This window comes from Silene latifolia, chromosome 11 (assembly GCF_048544455.1).
Source record: "Silene latifolia isolate original U9 population chromosome 11, ASM4854445v1, whole genome shotgun sequence".
Classification (NCBI taxonomy): Eukaryota; Viridiplantae; Streptophyta; class Magnoliopsida; order Caryophyllales; family Caryophyllaceae; genus Silene; species Silene latifolia.
In genome coordinates, this window is record NC_133536.1 from 53,690,554 (window position 1) to 53,712,142 (window position 21,589).

The 21,589-nt window shown below is 37.0% G+C and overlaps 2 protein-coding genes across 2 annotated transcripts; both read left to right on the forward strand.

Annotated features, from left to right (window-relative positions):
• The first annotated feature begins 15,229 nt into the window (after positions 1 to 15,229).
• LOC141613417 (uncharacterized) lies at positions 15,230 to 17,257 on the forward strand. The gene is made up of 3 exons (XM_074432150.1): positions 15,230 to 15,856; positions 16,082 to 16,219; positions 16,298 to 17,257. Exons 1-3 carry the CDS (start codon positions 15,230 to 15,232, stop codon positions 17,255 to 17,257), a joined length of 1,725 nt encoding a protein of 574 aa, XP_074288251.1.
• Positions 17,258 to 17,761: 504 nt separating this feature from the next.
• LOC141613418 (uncharacterized) lies at positions 17,762 to 19,669 on the forward strand. Its single transcript, XM_074432151.1, has 4 exons — positions 17,762 to 18,030; positions 18,133 to 18,239; positions 18,504 to 18,801; positions 19,081 to 19,669. Exons 1-4 carry the CDS (start codon positions 17,762 to 17,764, stop codon positions 19,667 to 19,669), a joined length of 1,263 nt encoding a protein of 420 aa, XP_074288252.1.
• The last annotated feature ends 1,920 nt before the right edge of the window (positions 19,670 to 21,589 follow it).

The window sequence follows — 21,589 nt, forward strand, 5'->3', positions numbered from 1 at the left end:
TCTAGGTTTAGACTAGGACCGTATTATGATCGTCGTCCTACCAGGAGGAGTGGAGTCTAGGATGTAGTCTTGTGTGTGGTATCTCGAACATGCTTCAAAGGTAGCCTCTGAGTCGGATACTCCGTCTACACTTTGTGTCGGTCTTACGCTTGTTGAGTCGTGTCAATATGAGTTGGTTGACTTGGTTGTTCTATGCCCATGATTGCATATTTATCCTAATATCCCATGCGTATTTCATTAAGAAAGTATCTTGCCTATCTCATCATGATTATCAATTGTATTCTCTGGTTCTCTATTGTTCATATATGATGCATGATCAATATGTTTAATTAAGTGTTTGTTACTTGCATTTCAACATATTGTGGCTGGGAGAACCTTGAGTTACTCCTCACTGACCGTGGCGTTCATGTTTACATGAATGACAGGTTCTAAAGATGCTTACGCGGGGAAGACGTGTGGGTTAGCGAGAATTAAACCCTTGGACCTTAGTTTGCTTATTAGAAACCCTTTTATTTGTTTATTCGTGGGATATCTTTTCCCGCTTTCTAGACTTGGGTTGTAATAACCTGAATTTGTCTATTGTAGTATTTGTTTCATTATGTTTTGGCACCCGCGTATTAATCTTTAGCTAGTAATTTAAAAGTTTTTAAAATCTCGCAAATTACGCTTTAATTTATTAGTTATATTTTCCGCTTTATCGTGTGGTGTCACAGTTGGTATCAGAGCAGTGCTCCCGACGCACACACGTGTACCCCAAATTTAAACTGAACTTGACCTTGAATAATGAATGAGAGATGGGTAGACTTAAGGACCTAAGATGGTAGTCTGCAATGTGTTTGCTCTTTGTTAGGATCTAACGTGTTTGCTGATTGTCATTTTAATAATTGTTGTGTCCTTGGATCGAGGACCGTGAACTTACCAATGTGGCGATCAATATTTGGTGCCTATTGGTGAGAATTGAAGATTTGTTCAACCTTTGAATAATGCTTCTACTTCCTCGAAGATATTTCTCATTCTTTGTGTATCTTGCGTTATTCTTTATCTCTTGGTGCTTATCCTTCTTCTAAACTCTCTTCCGGTTTACTTTGAAAGCTACTTTTGTACTCCTAACTTGTCCTTTGTTCCTTGCTTATCCTCCCTTAACGCCTTTTGATGGTACTCTTTCTTTTGTGGAATGTTGACTTTGGTTGAAAAATTTGACTTTTGAAGAGATTGTTGTGTTTGACCCTTAAACCTAGTTTTGAGAGGATTTGATGTTGGAAAGGCTTAGGTAGTGTGATGAGACATACTTGATGGTTCTTATACCTAGATCCTTGATAAAGTGAGTATATTTGAATGCTGGATTTGAGGATATAGGATTGACTAAGTAAGTCGAGTTTTTGATTGGCTTCCATAATTACTTTGGACATGAGAGTTTGAAAATGTGTATAACCATATGAGAAAAGCTAATGGTGGGATTATTAGTTGGTTTAAGTGAGTGATATTGATTACTACTTGGGGTATGGTATGAGAGTGAGAGTGAGCTACATTGTTGGAAAGTCTTAGCACTCGTTTTTGTAACTAGAAAGGATAATGGTACGGTTGACACCAATTATTGGGTTAAAGAACATAGTTTCAATTTATGGTTTTAGGAAATTTTTGAGGTGGTAAAGCGTTGTTACAACTGAGACCTTGTTCCTTGAGAACTCGATGGTAAGTAAAGTTCTAGGATGTCAGATTTGAAAGAATACATTTTGGGATGTAGATGACTATAATGGATTGGCGATGTGATTTGGTATTAGTTGGCTCTTGAGAGTTCTTGAGTTGAGAGAGACTTAGTATTGAGAAGAATTTGTTAACCCTATAATTTTATAGACCCTGAATTTGCATTGAGTACTTGAGATGATGGTATTGGGATTTTTGATTGAGGGTTTTACTTTTCTGAGGATCCCGGGGTTGACACTAGTTGGATATGAGTATAACTTTGTTGGCAACCTTGAGCTTGATCTTGTGGAAGTTGTTTGTAGATGATTGAGGATTTAAAGTGATGAGATTACACTTATAGTGGAGTACCTTGTTTCATGGAATGACTTAGGATGAAATAACGTAAGTCTTCTGAGGAAATCATTGAGAGTGTTGTGGTTATAAGTTTTGTTGTTAGGAAGTTTTCGGAACCGTTTAGGATGCTGTTGTCGTTTGAGATTTGAGTACTTAGCGTTTCCTTGTTGTCTAATCTCCTTTCTTCTTTGACCATAAGCATTACCGTTCATACCTCTCTTCCTCGCTTCATCTTGCTCCTCCCTTAAGTTTGATGCTAGTGACCTATAAAAAAACTCTACCCTTGACATTCTTATTGTTTTAACTTCAATTCTAACCCTATGAAGTTCATCATAACTCTTTTTGTTAGTTAAGTTTGGGCTCTCTTAGCGTACCTGGTATTTATGTTGTTTAAATTGCTTTTCATTTCATACAATTCCTATATATTTCAAGCTACCAGTTTTGATTCGTTGTTGAAAGTTGATGTTACTTTTGAAAAACCTTACCTATTCTAAATATTTGAAAATGAAAATTTGATTTAATTCCATATTTGTTCCTTGAGTATAGATTTCTCTATCATGATTTTAATTGCTAAACCTGATATTTCTTTAAATTTTAACCAGTTTCTGTTAACTTTGATCTATTTATGATTTCTTTGTCAAAGTTTAATACTACATTTTCAGAAATTTGACTCCCTTTTGAGTTTAAAGGTGAAATCTTCATTTCTATTTTGACTTTTGCAAAAGAAAATTTGGGTAAATTACCTTTTTCTTTTGATTTTAACGTTGACCGGATGTCAGAACTCGTTATTGGAGACGTTTGATAACTTGTTCTACGCTTGTTGGCGAATTGATTTTGTTTTAAATCTATCTTTGACTTGAAAAGTTAGCGTTCTTGTGTGCACGACAAGACCAATTTCGTTTCATGACTGAGACGTATACTTTTGAAAACTCTTCATAAATAGTTTTGAAAGCATTTTGATTTGGATTTATACAAATGATTTGCATTTCGATCTGGTTCTGTCGGAAAATTTTATTTAAAGCTTTTGAAAGAATTTTAATTCTTACGATAAGTAACATTTTAAATGTTTTGGTTACCGATTTCAGATTCCAGTTTTATTTATATAACCTTTCATTTCTACCTTCAAGTTTCGAGGACGAAACTTTTTAAAAGGTGGGGTGATTGTAACACCCGCGAATTTCCCATTTTGACATTTAAAATTTATTAAACCGTATAATTATTTTGTTATATATTTTTGAATTATTCTATTTAATTAATTTTATGTCAAACATGATTTTTATAAACGTATTATATAAAAGCTCATTTTTATAAAAGTACGTATTATTAAATTATATCTTTGAGTCATAATTTATACAATAGTATATGTATACGTATTTTTGGTCAGATAATAATAATGACAGTACTAATAATAATTTTCGTCTCAACATCCGTCTAGCTATAAACCGTCGCATTTCACTTTGTACATGCTTTAATTCGAACCAACCAGCACTACTACAAATTTAGGCAACTACAACGCCCCTTTAACAACGATTATTCACGAAAATCACAATAGACGTTGTAGAATGTATGGCGGGAATTTTACTAAAATAAATTACAACGGGTATGGTTATAAAAACCGTTGTTATTAGTTTTAACAACGGGTCACACATGCACAACCGTTGTTAATAATTTGGCGCAAAATTGGCGCAAAGTTAGTGAAAAGTAATCACAACGGTTACTTTTGAAACCCGTTGTTAAAACATATTTGACAACGGGTGTTTTTTACAACCGTTGTTAAAACATATTTCACAACGGTTGTTGTTTAATAACCGTTGTCAATACCTTCCATATTATAAACCACACAAACAAGTCTGCTGCATGACCACAAAACACAACCCTTAATACACAAACACAAACACAGCAGACAAACAAACACAAAACACACATTCTCTTTCTCTCTTTCTCACTTTCTCATCGTCGCTTCTTCTCGCCGTCACTGTTGATTTCATCGTCTATTACGTTCTGTATTTATCAGGTAAATCTCGCCGTCACTGTTAGTTTCATCGTCATTATTTTCTTTTTCTATTTATTTCTTTTGCATATATGTGTTTTTATCGACCATTATGTTATTTGTTTAAGTATTGTTCGCATAATTAGTTACTAAAACAATGAAGAAGCAAGATGCATGAAGAAGTAAGATAAACATAATTAATATATATATATATATATATATTTATAAATACATAAATTAAAAAAAAAAAATTACATATGTAAAAATGCAATTCTTATATTTTCATGGAGGATCTTATTGTGCTCTATCGTATCCATCCTCTCCTCCTTGGCTATTTGGAGGTTCCGTTCAGCAGTTGCTATATCGTCATATAGCCGCAATCGCTCGCCGCTCCGTCAAGCCATCTTCTTTGGCGTGCTTGGTGCGGTTCGAGCTTCCGCAAGGTAGCTCCTGAAACTTTCCTCAATATGGAGGAACCGGCGGATGAAGTTGTTGTTGTTCTCGATCATGGTAAGAGTCTTTAGGATGAAATCATTCATTTTGTTAGAGTTTTTTGAGTTTGATTTGAAAGATTAAGTAGAGTTTGTTTTAACAGTTAGAGTTTGGAGATGAATATATGAGATAATAATGGAAATGTTAGTTGAGATATGCAATGTATTTATACTAAGCAATGTGTGTGGGTTGAGTTAATTGCTTTTTAATTAATAAATATGTTAGGAAGTTGTGCCATAATCATCATCATATCTCTCAATAATGCTCCTTCAAATCCGTTTACTAACCCTTCTAATTCCATATTATCCGTTCATATGTACAGTGATGTCAGTAATAATGCATGCATTGGAATTCTAACAGGCCGTAATTATGCATGCATCTAGTAATATTTAATTTAATTTTTTTTTTATTTTTTAAGAACAAACAACAACGGTTATTTTATAACAACCCGTTGTATTTAGTTATAACAACGGTTTTGTATATTAAAACCCGTTGTTATAACTTTCCCCCCAAAATTGTGTCACACTTTCCACAACGGGTTTTTATACATAAAACCGTGGTTAATAGTTTTAACAACGGTTTCCTTAAGTAAGCCAACCGTTGTTAAAACCTTCTACAACGGACGCATTAACAACGTCCGCTTTTTTATATAACAACGGTTTTTGACCGTTGTTATAGCCTGTATCTGTAGTAGTGCAGAAATCGACAACACGTTCACCTACCCTCTTACACCCTACCTCTAAATATTTCTTTAATATATTATTATTATTATTATTATTATTATTATTATTATTATTATTATTATTATTATTATTATTATTATTATTATTATTATTATTATTATTATTATTATTATTATTTTTTTTTTTTTTTTTTTTTATTATAAAGGGATGCGCGCAGCTTTCATTAAAATAACAATAAAAGTTTACATGAAATTGGTGGGGAGCCGAGAAACAATCTGAGCTCCCACACCCTTAGCAATAGCAAAGCTAAGTCTAGTAAAAATGTAAGCGGCTACCCGAGCCCCCGCATCCTGAGATACCGAGAATTTCTGGATCCGCTTGAGCAAGGCAACAACATCCGAACCCAACTCCCCGAGTGAAGAGAAAGAGAAAGGAAGGAAACCATAACCCGCTACCGCGCACAAATCCCCGTACTTAGCACACTTTCGCTGAGCAGCATCAGCAACAACCCGGCCCGGCACAAAATCTGCCAACCCAGTCTGAGTCAAAGGTGAAGAACCTGTCAGATCGACGCACACATCACGGCCCCTGTCCCAAGAATAAAACAATAGATCCGCAGGACGAAGAGAGCCACCATGCCCATCAACCAAACCGATATCAACCTCCTTCCCCGCAGTAATACCAGATCTATAGCAGATGTCGAAAAGAGTGTCCCGGACAAGGTTATGTCGATGTTTGACGCCCACAGTACCAGTACAAGAGACAACATGGTCCCCAAAAACATCCCCAGCAAAAACCCGAGAGCAAGCAGGACAGGGCCTAGATACCGTGAATAACGGAACACCCAGACGATACCCCAGCACACTACGGTAAGTCCTCCCGTTCATAGTCTGCCCCAACCCTGAGATAGGAACCGCACGTAACCAATCAGAGGAGTCAGAACCCTGCTGAGACTGCCATAAAGCAAGCTGGCGCGGTGTCAAAGAGAAAACAGACTCCGAGGCAACGGCAACCATCGTGAAATAAATGTCTGCCAATTTCTTCATAAGTTTGGGGGCAGCAATTTCACTAGGGTGACCCAATATATCAAAACCTGTAGTCGCGGTAAACACCTGCGCAGCATCATCAAAAGCAGGACCAGCAGCTACAACACTAGAAGGGCCGAGGAGCTTAGCCTGCAATCCAGCAGACTGCAAGCGGGACGCAATAAAAGCATAAAATAAAACATCTCCCGCCGCATAGACACCAAGTCCACCCAGATGAAAAGGGAAAGTAGCAAGGCGCCACCGCAATCCCCAAAACCCGCCCCGACGCGGTGACAATACGTTCCAAGCTAGAACGCAGAGCGGCATCAAAAGGAAGATGGACAGACCCAAAAACACTAGGGGAGCAAGTACGAAGGGAGAAGTAAAGCTTAGAAATACCAGTACAAGCTCGAAGAAGAAGCAACTCACATTGCGGGTCCTCAATCCTCGCAACCAAGTCCATTAGCTCAATGGTCTTAGTTACTCTCGTCGCCACAATCTCACTGCTAAAACTAGGACACGTCGATCTGGGTCCTCCCAAAACAGTAACACCACGCAATGGCCGAGAAATAGAAGTGGGGAAAACCCCAGGAAGCCGGCTCCGTGGGTCCTCAACAGGCCAAAAGACCTCCGTCTTGGAGACATTGAGGTGTAAACCAAAACGAGGGCCATCCAACCTAATCAAGTCCAAAACCTTCCCCACCTCCAAAGTATCACCCACAATGGTGCCATCATCTAAATACCATGCCTGCAAAGTGAGGTCAAAAGTGTCCCGGATCTTGCAAACCAAGGGATGCAAAACCAACGCATTATTATTATTATTATTATTATTATTATTATTATTATTATTATTATTATTATTATTATTATTATTATTATTATTATTATTATTATTATTATTATTATTATTATTATTATTATTATTATTATTATTATTATTATTATTATTATTATTATTATTATTATTATTATTATTATTATTATTATTATTATTATTATTATTATTATTATTATTATTATTATTATTATTATTATTATTATTATTATTATTATTATTATTATTATTATTATTATTATTATTATTATTATTATTATTATTATTATTATTATTATTATTATTATTATTATTATTATTATTATTATTATTATTATTATTATTATTATTATTATTATTATTATTATTATTATTATTATTATTATTATTATTATTATTATTATTATTATTATTATTATTATTATTATTATTATTATTATTATTATTATTATTATTATTATTATTATTATTATTATTATTATTATTATTATTATTATTATTATTATTATTATTATTATTATTATTATTATTATTATTATTATTATTATTATTATTATTATTATTATTATTATTATTATTATTATATAAACCGTGACCCACCCCCACCCCCTTTATTCTTCTTCTTCTTCTTCTTCTTCTTCTTCTTCTTCTTCTTCTTCTTCTTCTTCTTCTTTTGTTTCACCTGCACAAAACACAGCAACATCAACCACAAAAATCAGAGCATCGTACACTCCATTTCCGCCACCTTCAATACCCATTTCCTCCCTTATTTCTCCCCCAAATCCCCTAATTCTTACACCGTTAGCTTCCCCTGTTCTTTCTTCATCTTTTGAGGTGCAAGCTTGACAACTCGGTATAATTTTTGAGTCGAAATCGTGCCCATTAAAGATGTTATAAGGTAACGGTGATAGGTTACTCGACAATGAGTCGATATTCCATCCCTTCAACTCGTTTTTTTATACTCCTTTGTCATAAAGTTTGATTCTTTAATTGTTGTTGATGCATACCCGTCTTGTATGGCCTGCTCTCACGATATTTTCGAGTATTATTAGGACGAATTTGATGATTATTCTTCACGTTCTAGTTGTGTTTGTTTCCGTCTCAGTTTTGCTCTTATTTCCGTTTAAAATATAGAGTCGATTAGTGAGTTATTCTCTGTTCTTTGGCCGTGGAAAGGGTGACTTGTAGAGCTGAAATATGGAACGATTTGTGGTCTTTCAGAACAGTTCCGAGCTTGTTTTATATATGTCGAACGTATTCAGTTGTTACTCAGAAATTCCGTCTTGCTTATACTTCTAGATTCGTGTGTAAAGTTGTCTTGAATCGGGCTGTTTTTGGCACGTTTTTATGCAGCTATGGCTGTTTTGGAGTGGTGGTTATGGCGTAGAAGGATTGCCCGTTTGAGTCATAGATATCGTTTGTACTTGGCGCTGGGTTCATTCGAATTATCTGATTTCCGTCTTGGTTATGTCCAAGGACTCTTGTTAGAATGACTCGATATGGTCTGGGCTTGGCTCGGTTTGTAGGGGCTGTTTTGGGTTTAGACGGCGACGGACCAGTGACTGGTTGGACAGTCTGGCCACGGCGTGGCTGAGCTCGGGTTTGGTCGGGGTGGCGTGGCTGGGACCTGGCTGTTAGTTGGGGTCAGTCACGGGGGGGGGAGTTATAAGGTAACGGTGATAGGATACTAGAGGTGAGCTATAAGCCCTCTAGTTGCGATATGATCACCGGGTTTAATGTTCCCATCCGTACTTATGGTGAGATGCAAGCCATAAGTATGAATGTGACATTAGTGATCCCGTGATATATGACATTCTATCGTGTTTACGTGTGCATTATCATTCTTACTCTTATTGTGACTCAAGTGTGACATTTACATTGTGTGACGACCTGACATTCCTTATTTACTCTCTTTGGACCTTTGGTTACGGATATGTGTGCCATGTGTCCGGATTGGGTTATCTTTCTGCTTCTTCGGACCTTTGGTTACGGACTGTGTGCCATGTTTCCGATTTGGGGTTACTCGACCTTTGGTTACGGACTGTGTGCCATGTTTCGAGTCTTGGATGCGGATAGGTCACCGCATGTCGAATCGGGTGACGTCCATCCCGAGAGTCTGGATCTAGGTTTAGACTAGGACCGTATTATGATCATCGTCCTACCAGGAGGAGTGGAGTCTAGGATGTAGTCTTGTGTGTGGTATCTCGAACATGCTTCAAAGGTAGCCTCTAAGTCGGATACTCCGTCTACACTTTGTGTCGGTCTTACGCTTGTTGAGTCGTGTCAATATGAGTTGGTTGACTTGGTTGTTCTATGCCCATGATTGCATATTTATCCTAATATTGCATGCCTATTTCATTAAGAAAGTATCTTGCCTATCTCATCATGATTATCAATAAAATTCTCTGGTTCTCTATTGTTCATATATGATGCATGATCAATATGTTTAATTACGTGTTTGTTACTTGCATTTCGGCATATTGTGGCTGGGAGAACCTTGAGTTACTCCCCACTGACTGTGGCGTTCATGTTTACATGAATAACAGGTTGTGAAGATGCTTACGTGGGGAAGACGTGTGGGCTAGCGAGAACTAAACCCTTGGACCTTAGTTTGCTTATTAGAAACCCTTTTATTTGTTTATTCGTGGGATATCTTTTCCCCGCTTTCTAGAATTGGGTTGTAATAACCTGAATTTGTCTATTGTAGTATTTGTTTCATTACGTTTTGGCACCCGCGTATTAATCTTTAACTAGTAATTTAAAAGTTTTTAAAATCTCGCAAATTCCGCTTTAATTTATTAGTTATATTTTCCGCTTTATCGCGGGGTGTCACATTGTTTTCAGTGGCTTGAAAACCACGTAACAAAATACGAGTAATTGAGCAATAACAATTCACAGTTTGATCATTATTATGTGAACAAGTTGATCTTCTTAATTGGGCATTTTATTCAGCACATTGATAATCAATTGCATTATACATTACTCCTCATAATCAATAATGTCCACTCATGAAATCTCATTTAACATGAGAAAATCGCATTATAAGGTGGTCAAGTGAATGATTGCAATCTATCTTGAATATAGTTTTTACCACCTTAGGGGGAGAAAGTAAATGAAAAGTTGGTAAAACGATATAAGTTTTATCATATTAAATTACACTTACAGTGTAATATATGAAGAATGACGATTCTTTACATTTCTAATATGATCATAAAAGTATATCCATATGAAACGGATACACATTTGCGCGTAATATTCAATTGTCAATTGAATTAGGACTTTATAAGTCCGTTTAACCAGCGGCATATTTATGGTTATTAACGAGCTCAAACGTGAAATCTATCAAATCATGGATATTCAAAACAATACTGTACAATTTGCATTATCGAGTCATCATCATCATGTGCATATAGAGACTAAGTATATCATCTTTGAATTAGTTTCATATCACATCATTACATTCTTTCATGTCATATAGTTTAGAAATTAGTCACATATCATATGAATGCACATTGTTATAATATGTTTTGCAAAGAAAAGTTCAGGTGATTTCAAACTACAAAAGTGACAAGATCATTTGGAGTGAAGCGGCAATATCGTTATGAATGACTATCGTCATATTATGAAATTTAAAGCGATCCGCAATTCTAGAATAACTATTCTTGTTAAATTGAAGGCATCTATTAAGTTGATCAAGTACGGTGACAACTATTTCAAAGATCGAGAACTTTGTCACATCATGAGTTGCATTAACGTTTCACAAGTGATGCAACCATCAGGGGGAGTGTGAACACGCTGTACTCTTTTTCCTTATCTATGGTTTTATCCCACTGGGTTTTCCATTGAAAGGTTTTAACGAGGTAGCTTATTTGTTTTCGTGTTAGAGGAATATTGTACTCTTTCCTTACTAGTGTTTTTCCCACAGGGTTTTTTTAGTAAGGTTTTAACGAGGCATGTTCTTCAGTAATGTACATCCAAGGGGGAGTGTTATGAAACATTAATTAGTATGGATGTTCATTGGGCTTATATCCAGTATAGTCCATATATATGTAACTAGGTTGTAATTCACCCTCCATCTATGTACTATATATACCCCCATATGAGATGAATAATATCTAACTCTCTTACCTCTCTTAATTGATCTGCTTATTTCTCTCTAAGTTCTCTCTATTATTTCTTCTCTATTTCTTATTCTATAATAGCATGTAATTTATTCGCATTATATGTAATTCAATCCCGTAATTAAATGTAATTCTTTCTCGTAATTATGTAATTTTATTATTTTTTTTTTGAAATTATGTAATTCTTTTATTTGTAATTAGTTTCATTTATTCCGATTTGTAATTCATTCCGCTTATATGCCATTAATTTCATTTATTCGGAATGTATAAAATTATTTCATAATATTTGTCCTAAGACGGAATTTGTCGCATGTTTGTATAGCCGAAATTCCGAAGAAATAAATACATTGTACACTAACGGGTCCCACCATAACATGTATTTCCAAAAAAAAAGGCTGAATTAATGACGTGACACGTCCTGGATTGAGTATTGTGTTCTGAATTAATAAAGATAAGATTTTGATATATATGTTTTTTTAAGACATGAGTTAAAACAATATGTACATATATATAACTAGTATAGATCTCGCGCAATAAATACGCTGTATTTATAGATTTTTTACTTTTTTAGTTTATTACTTATTTATTATAAATTTATACCTTAATATTTTTATATTTCACCTTCTTGTGTTTTTATATGAGAAAAAAATTAAACTGCAAAAAAAAAAAAAAATTTGAGTATGTCATAAAATTATTTTTTTTATCACAAATTTAATGATTTTAATTTATAACTTTTCTTAAATTATATTAATGGGTTTTTTTCACAAAACTTAAAATATTAGTTTATTTTATTATTTTATATAGTGTAAGTATGCATCAAGTTCTCAAATGCATGAGCAAGGGCTTTTCCTGTACATGCCATTTTTTCAATGCAATACTGCAACGCGATCTTTTGTCATCGTACCCATTGTGCTCATGAATGTCAGTCAAATCATAATTATCATTCTCAATGATATCAGGGTGAATCACATAATTAGTTTTTATTCGGTTGTGGCTTTCCACAAAACCAGCCCCAAAGCATGCCGAATGCTTCATCAACCGGCTGTCAACAAACCCATCACCAAACCGCTTTGCTTCATTTTTTTATCTTTAGACACACGCGATGAAATCACCGCCTTATCCCATGCCATCTCACTTTGAACATCATTCTATCTAGATATATGAAGATTAAGACCATTATGGGTCCTTTGAAAGTCTTCTTACGACCCCCTTTGGCTTTCCTTTCTTTTTCAGCCCTCCATCGTTCGACACTGTTGATTATGTTTTTCCGGGTGAATTCACACCATTTCAGTCTTGGTGTGAGTGAAACGTCACTCAAACACTTTAGAATTCGGAGACTTGGTATGGTACCTTTGACTCGCATTAGAATGGCAAACACAATGTATACGACAAAATTCCGACATCTTATCATAAGAACTCCAAAGTTAAGCGTGCTCAGGTGATAGTAGTCTAAGGATGGGTAACCTCTTGGGAAGTCTTTCGGATGCGCATGCGGCATGATGGGTGAAATCAAGTGACGTTTGGATGAGAATCGTGTTTTCTAACAAAATAACTACGAAGTATGTCCTGATTTCATATGTGATAACATTTTGGTTATGAAATAATATAATATTCTGACGTTTTATTTACTTAGTTTTTGTATATTGATGCGTGCCTATTTTATACACTTTATTCTATTCATTAGCACGCATTTCTATGCCATTTTGAATAGCGTAAGCTACTATTCTCCCATGAATTTCCTACTTTGTGTTATTTTGTATTTATTGCACATTTGGACCCGAAGGAGTGTAAACAAGCCAAAACCCGTCCCTCGAGTCGCATTCTGGATACTAGTGAAGTTAAGCTCGGGAATTATCATCTTGGAATGCGTGAAGACGTTGGGAAGCATGATAAAGTGATGATAGACGCTGCTGTCACCGCAGGAAAGTCGATCGACTGCTACTTCTTGTCAATCGACTGACTTCAGCTTAGGAAAAAGTCGATCGACCGTTCTTTTAGTCGATCGACTGGTTTTCATACCAGGCCGTGTTGATTAAGTGTTAATTCGGCCCATTATTTGTTTAATTAACAAATCTTAGCTATCTTTATATAAAGAGGGACTGAGAACAATATTAGGTCATCTGGACTTTTGCTACAAAACACTGTTACACATTGCTTTGTTGGAGAATTTTCGGATCGGAAACTTTGTAATCTTCTTTCCTTATTTCGGTAATTAATTAACCTTCGTTCTTCAAGTTCTTAATTCTTGTTGTTTTGCGCTTATCATTCTTCTTTATTAGTTGCGAGTTTCATTCTATATCTTTGTTTATATCTTATCATTATGTTTAATTCAAACTTTATTATTATTATTGTTGAGTTTATCGTACCAATTATGTGTAGTAGCTAAATTCCCTATGCTAGGATTTAAGGGAACCACGGTTTTATGATGGTATTCTGTTAAGTTTTTAGGTCTAGCCTTTTACTCCGTCTGAATTGTTAATCGTTGCACTTAATTGCGGTTTATTTAGTTAAATGCATGGGACTAATTGACCACCTTGTTAAACCTTGATATGGATCGAGAGATTGGAAAAGGTGAAGACTTGCCACGAACAATAGAATACTCTAATTAGGGCGAGAGTAAATTAGAAGTGTTTCTAGGGCGAATAGTGGATCGAGAGGACCTGTTCATTACCCTTCAGACCGTTTTATGCTCACCGTTGACTTGACCTTAGACCGTTGTAGACCGTGGTGAACCGACTATCCTAACTATTTCTCTATATATTTTTAGACCAAATTTCTTCTTTGTTTACTCTTTCCTTACGCTACATTATTAGTTTTAGTAATCAATCAAACAACCCCCGAATTGTTACTTAGACAGACTATAATTAGCAGATAGAACACATTTGTCTCCCTGTGGATACGATCCCGACTACCTCTATTGCATTAGTTTAGGCCAGTTGGTTTATTTTTGATAGGTGTGCGATTTAGCCTGTCAAATTTTGGCGCCGTTGCCGGGGAGGCAACAATTTTTTGTTTGCTTATTTTAGTTTGTCTCGTCTCAGGGAACATTAGTTCCTTGAGTCCGTTCTTATTCCTTTCTTTAGTGTTTTGTTTATGCCCATATCTCACAAGTCCGAGCTCGTACCATTCGACTCTGAACCAGAAAAAACTTTCTGAGCTAGACGAAATTTTTGTAAGGAAGTCCGTAAAGCAGAAGACTTGAGTACACTTGACGCTCAATACACCAGTTTTAGCAGAAAATCAGTCTTTTGAAGAAGACACTTCAGTTTCTGCCACTACTACAATCTTGCCTACCATAGCAAGTCACTCAAAACCCACCCTTGAGTCAATTCCTAAAGGATTCAAACTCCCTACAATAGACAATAGAACTTTCGAGATTAGACCATCTTACATTAACCTGGTAGAGAGAAATTTGTTTGGAGGGTGAGCTACTGAAGACCCTGCTAAACATATGGAGAAGTTTGTTACATACTGCTGTTCCATCCCCTTGACTGCTGGGGTGACCTAGGACCAAGTAAAACATGTGCTTTTTCCTTTTTTTTTTTTTTTTTCTGTGAGACGGTGCTGCAGAGTGGCTGCGTGATTTAGACATGGAAGATCAGGTTGTTACCAACTGTAATAGCTTAGCTGTTACCTTCTACAAGAGATATTTTCCGCCACAGAAGACAAATGTCCTGAGAAGTCAAATCACAAGCTTCAAACAAAGTCCCACTGAAGACTTAAATGAGGCATGGGTTCATTTTAAGAGACTAGTTCGTTCAGTCCATCACCATGGGTTTCAGAAGTAGTTTCTCTGCAACCAGTTTTACAACGGAGTGTATGATGACCATCGGGTTCTACTCGATTCTTCAGCCAACGGGAGATTCCAGGAAAATACTAATGACGCTAATGCCTGGAAGCTAATTAATCAGATAGCTACCCACACTGCCAAGTATGGTAAACCCAGAGGTAGTACGAGAGGCGGTCGATCAGATGGCACTATTGCAGCTCAATTAGAGGCATTAACTGCCCAGATTGCCGAACTGAAGACATCCCAGTCTTTGGGAAACCAGTAGATAGTTCACGCCATGACCCAACAGGAAACACCTTGTGAGCGATGTGGTATTGCAGAACATAGTACAGTTGAATGTATGAGCACCATAGAACAAGTCCATGCTTTTCAGTCCTTCAAACAAGGTACACCATACTCAAATTTTTATAATAAGAGGACTAGGGAGCATTTGAATTTCTCTTACCAAAGCCAAAATGTTCTTACTCCACCGCTGCTGCAAGGTCAGAATTCGTCATATATTATCCCTCAAAATCGTGGAAATCAACCACAAGTTGGTTATCAGAGGCATAATCAAGGAGGTCAACAGATGCAATCTCCTCAACAAACTCAGAATAATGACATGTCTGAAATTAAGGCCATGCTACAGAAACAGATGGCGGCTTCACATAAGCAAAAGGCCCTAATTACTCAATTAACGACACATAATAAGATGTTGGACAATGAAATTGCCGAATTATCTACTTCAAGTAGACAACCGGTTATGTTGCCGTCTCAGCCTGAGAAGCCGCATGACACGGCTAATGCAATTCATCATCAAAGCGGTCTTACTTATAATGGACCAGAGATGCCCCAAGACGCTGAAAAGGTCATAATTGAGGAGTTATATTTGGATACGAAAGAAAAGTACGCTGACGAAGCTGCTGTAACGCCTGAAAAAAGTCGATCGACGGAAGATGATGGTCGATCGACTAAATATGCAGTTGTGAACAACGAGGAAATTGGAAAAAGTCGATCGACTGAGTTGGATAGTCGATCGACCGTGTCTGTTAGTCGATCGACTAGTTCTGACGTTCGATCGACTTTTTCACCCAACAGAACTGCTGATCCATTACCTGTTACTGATGGGACGCCTCTTAATACTGATAAGGCGTCTAATTCTGATAAATGGAAGAGTAAAGCTGCTGACCCACCAATTTTTATCAAGGTTCCTTTTCGAGGGCGCCTAAAGAATACAAAGGTCGAGCAACAATTCGGTAAATTCTTGGAGGTCGTCAAATATCTTGAGGTAACTGTACCTTTTACCGACCTAATTACCCAGGTACCCTCCTACGCTAAATTTATGAAAGATATTCTGACTCGTAAGAGGAGCTTTAATAAAGTGGAGACCATTGCTTTTACAGAAGAGTGTAGTGCACTCCTACAAAGTAAGTCTCCACCCAAGTTGAAGGATCCGGGTAGTTTTTCCATTCCCTGTACCATAGGCACTCTTGTAATAGATAAAGCTTTATGTGATTTGGGTGCCAGTGTCAGTGTCATGCCCTATTCGGTTTACGAGAAACTGAATATGGGGCATCTTAAAGTTACCAACGTGACCCTACAAATGGCTGATCGGACAGTTAAGCGACCTTTAGGTGTATTAGAGGATGTCCCTGTTAAGATAGGTAAATTTTTCATACTTGTTGATTTCATTGTGTTAGATATGGCTGAAGATACTCAGATTCCTATAATCTTGGATAGACCATTGTTACATACAACAGGGGCTATTATTGATGTTAAACAGGGACGTTTGACTCTCGAGGTAGGGGATGATAAGGTGACATTTAATTTGGCTAGCACACTGGCTAAGCCTATGATAGAGGATACATGTTATGCTATAGACATTGTAGATAAATCTATGTTTCATTATTGGACGGGATCCCTTCTTGGGGACCCATTAAAAGGTTTAATAGCTCTTGATGATTTTGCAGAGGATGTACAGGTTTATTACAGGATGATGAAAGCTGCTCTAAAAGGTAAGGAGTTCACTATTGAGAAAGGTGAGATGGTAAATGCTATAATGGAAACTTCTTGTGCTACTGAGGTAAAGATAACAGAGCGTAAACCTCTTCCTTATCACCTTAAATATGTGTTTTTAGATGACTCCGAGCAATATCCTGTTATTGTTAATGCTAAACTTGATGATAACCAACTTTATGCTTTGTTGGTCGTTCTTAAGAAAAACAGGAAAGCTTTAGGATACAGTTTGGCTGACCTTAAGTACATCAGTCCCGACTTTTGTATGCATGGAATTGAGCTAGAGGAAGGACATAAGCCTTGCCAGTAGGGTCAGCGAAAGTTGAATCCGAAGATGCAAGATGTGGTTATGGCGGAAGTGATGAAGCTACTTGATGCAGGTATTATCTACACCGTTGGCAATTCCAAGTGGGTAAGTACGGTTCAGGTAGTCCCAAAGAAAGGAGGGACTACAGTAGCGAAAAATGAGAAAAATGAATTAGTACCAACTAGAGTAGTAACGGGATGGCGGATGTGCATTGATTATAGACAGTTAAATGCCGCCACAAAGAAAGATCACTTTTCCCTTCTTTTTATTGATCATATGGTAGAGAGATTAGCCTCACATAAATTTTTCTGTTATTTAGATGGATATTCAGGTTTCTTTCAAATCCCAATCCATCCGGACGATCAGGAAAAGACTACTTTTACTTGCCCGCATGGTGTCTTTGCTTATCGCAGAATGCCATTTGGATTGTGTAATGCCCCAGCTACCTTTTAGAGGTGCATGATGGGGATATTTTCTGAGTATATAAAGTTAATTATGGAGGTATTTATGGACGATTTCAGCGTATATGGTAATGATTTTGATGATTGTTTGGCTAACCTTGAGAAAGTTTTGCAGCGATGTATTGAGGTTAATTTAGTGCTGAATTGGGAGAAGTGCCATTTTATGGTTAATGAGGGCATTGTCCTTGGGAACTTAGTATCTGATAAGGGTATCCAGGTTGATAAAGCAAAGGTGCAAGTGATTGAGAAATTGCCTCCTCATGTTAATGTTAAGGGAGTTAGGAGTTTCCTTGGTCATGTGAGCTTTTACCGCCGGTTCATTAAGGACTTTTCTAAAATTGCTAAACCACTTACACAATTGTTACTTAAGGATGCTCTATTTAATTTTACTGATGAATGTCTTAATGCTTTTAACAGGTTGAAGCAGACTTTGATTACAGCACCCATCATTCAGCCTCTAGACTGGGAGCTGCCTTTTGAGATTATGTGCGATGATAGTGATTATGCAAGTGGCGCGGTGCTAGGCCAGTGAAAAGACAAAGCTTTGTATGTTATCTACTATGCGAGCCAAACTCTTGATGAGGCTCAGATGAAATATAAAACTACAGAGCAGGAGCTGTTAGCTGTGGTATACGCGGTGGAGAAATTTAGGTCTTATTTATTAGGTTCGAAAGTAACTGTATTTTCTGACCATGCAGTGCTGAGATACCTATTTGCTAAGAAAGAACCCAAGCCAAGATTATTGCGATGGATACTCCTTCTTTAAGATTTTGATTTGGAAATTAAAGACAAGAAAGGCACTGAGAATTTGGTAGTTGATCATTTATCACGCCTACCATTGCAAGAAGAGGGAGATTCTTTACCTATTGATGACTCTTTCCCTGGTGATATTTTGTTGGCTATTTCTAATGCTGAAACTCCTTGGTATGCTGATTATGCTAATTTTATTTTAGGTTATTTATTGCATCCTGACTTGTCATATCAGCAGAGGAAGCGGTTCCTTCATGACGCGAAGCAGTACTTCTGGGATGATCCTTATCTATTTAAGGAATATGCCGATGGTCTTTACAAACGGTGTATACCGCAGTGAGAGACTAAAGATATCCTAGAAGCATGCCATTCTTCTTCCTATGGTGGTCACCACGGTCCTTCTAGGACCAAGGCTAAGGTACTTCAATCTGGTTTTTATTGGCCATCCATGTTTAAAGATGCTAAAGATTTTGTTGTAGATTGTGATGCGTGTCAGCGGACGGGAAATATTTCAAAGTGACAGGATATGCCTCAAGTTAGCTTCTAAGAGTTTAGGGTTTTCGATGTCCGGGGCATTGACTACCAGGGACCATTCTCGTCTAGTAAAAACAACAGGTATATTCTAGTAGCTGTTGAATACGTGTCCAACTGGGTAGAGGCCGTTGCTTCGGTCCATTGTGATGCAAAGACTGTTATTCAACTTTTCAAAAAGGTAATCTTCCCTCGCTTTGGTGTCCCTCGAGTTGTCATCAGTGATGGTGGTATGCATTTTAAAGAAAAACAACTTACTGCTCTTCTGTCCAAATATGGTGTAGAACACCGTAGAGGTTTGGGGTATCATCCTCAAAGTAGTGTTCAAGTAGAGGTTTCCAATCGAAAACTTAAAGAAATTTTAGATAAAATTGTATCTAAATCACGAAAAGATTGGAGTATGAAATTGGATGATACTTTATGGACATATAGGACTGCATTTAAGACACCGATTGGTGCATCGCCGTATCATTTAGTCTATGGTAAGTCTTGTCATTTGCCTGTGGAGTTAGAGCATAAACCATGGTGGGCAGTTTGTGAACTTAATTTTGATTCTAAACTGTGTGGTGAGAAACGTTTGTTGCAGTTAGATAAGCTAGAGGAATTTAGGTTGAATGCCTATGACAGTACCCGTATCTATAAGGAGAAGACCAAGAGATGGTATGACAAGTGAATCATACCGCGCGAGTTTCAAGTTGGGGAGGAGGTGCTACTGTTCAATGTCCGACTCCGTCTATTCTCTGGTAAACTGAAGTCTAGGTGGAGTGGCCCTTATTCGGTAACGTCTGTTTCTAAATTTGGGTTAGTTGAGCTAGAAAACTCGGCGGGAGCCAGGTTTAAGGTAAATGGTCACCAAGTAAAGTATTACTATGGGACCAATGACTTTGTTGGAGTGGTCGAGTTGCTATACTTCGACCCTATTTCCGAGCCTGAGAATCGAGGTAACAAGTGTCGAGCGGGACCTTAAAAACCAGCGCTGACCGGGAGGCAACCCGGGTTGTATACATTTTGTAATTTAGTTAATGAATTCTTTAATTAGTGTGTGTTTTCTTTAATTGCTTTTAGGATTCGTCACCGTGTGATTTTGAAATATTTGTGTGCGTATTCTGCCTCTTGTTAAAAATTGTGTGTGGATTTTTAGATATTATTCCTAGCCGGTTCAAATTTACGACTATTACGCACGAAAAGGAGGAAAACACGCTACGTGCATATGGTGAAAAAAGTCGATCGACTGAATTGGGTAGTCGATTGATTAATTTTAAAAAGTAGGATTGTTGAAAAAGTCGATCGACTGAAATGGATAGTCAATCGACAAAATTTAAAGAGAACCCATGTTGAAAAATTCGATCGACTAAATACCACTGTCGATCGACTATTTTAGGGACTTCCAACGTGTTATAATTTAATAGAGAGAGTTTATTATACTCCTTCATTCATTTACACCAAAAACAAATAAACATACTTTGAAGAAGAGCAAGCAGCGACGAACAACCCGTCATTTTCCTCCTCTCTTTTTCATTTTTCTTGCTTGTTTTTTGGTGCAATTTCCTCCTATTTTCCGTCTTTATACTTCACACAAGTAAGTTTCCCAACATCTAATCTTTTTTCCCCTTTTTGTTTCAATGTTTATAACCCTTTTCTCAATCACTTTGGTTCGAAAATTAGGGTTTACAATTTGGGGGTTTTCTGATTTTTTTGTCCAAATCGTGTTTTTCATGCTTAATCTACCCTTTTGATGTCCCAATTAGCTATTTTTGAAATTAGGATTAGGTATTTTGTCGATTTCTGGGATTATTTGTTGGTAATTAACATGCTAATTTGTTGTTTATTTGTGTGCTAGTTAAAAAATGGAAGGAAAGAGAAGACGAACTGTAGGACAGTCGTCACGACGCGAGATGGCGCCGCACACTCCGAGCAGTAGCCACGGCAGCCGCCTGTCGCTAGCTCAAACGGGTACTGCACTTATCCCGTATACTCCTATTCCGCCTATTGAAGGCCTTCGCGATTACCCCGAGGTAATTTTCTCATCTGAATCACAAAAGAACCGGTTTAGTGCTATTTCGGAACATACGTTAGTTCAAACCCGTTTTTTAGACCATGACGGTCTAATGTCTTTGAGAATTTATGAACCCATTGTAGAAATTTTGAATGGAACGGGTATGTCTAGTTTGGTGAGTATGAGGGAATACACTTATCAGACATCCACCTTTGAATTTTTTAGTAGCATTAAAATTTATGGTGGGGACTATGACGAGGACGCAAATTCTGATTGCGTCCATTTTCGTCGGTTTAATCAAGATTTTCGTATGACTTTAGCTGCGTTCGGCGCTCACCTTGGCATACACAGTGAGGGACCATACACTGCCCCTCGGAAGTTAGTTCAGCCCATGTGGGTCGCCATTGCTGACCATTTTGAGGGTAGAAAGCGGGGTAAATTTGTTCATCATCCACCTACCCGTGTCTGGCTCCGCCTTATAGGCGGTACACTTTTTGCTAGGAAAGAGTCCAATAATGTGAATGCTGAGGAGTTGTCCATTTTAGTTGGTTATTTGAACATTGATAGTGGACCTCAATATGTTCTTAATATTGCTTA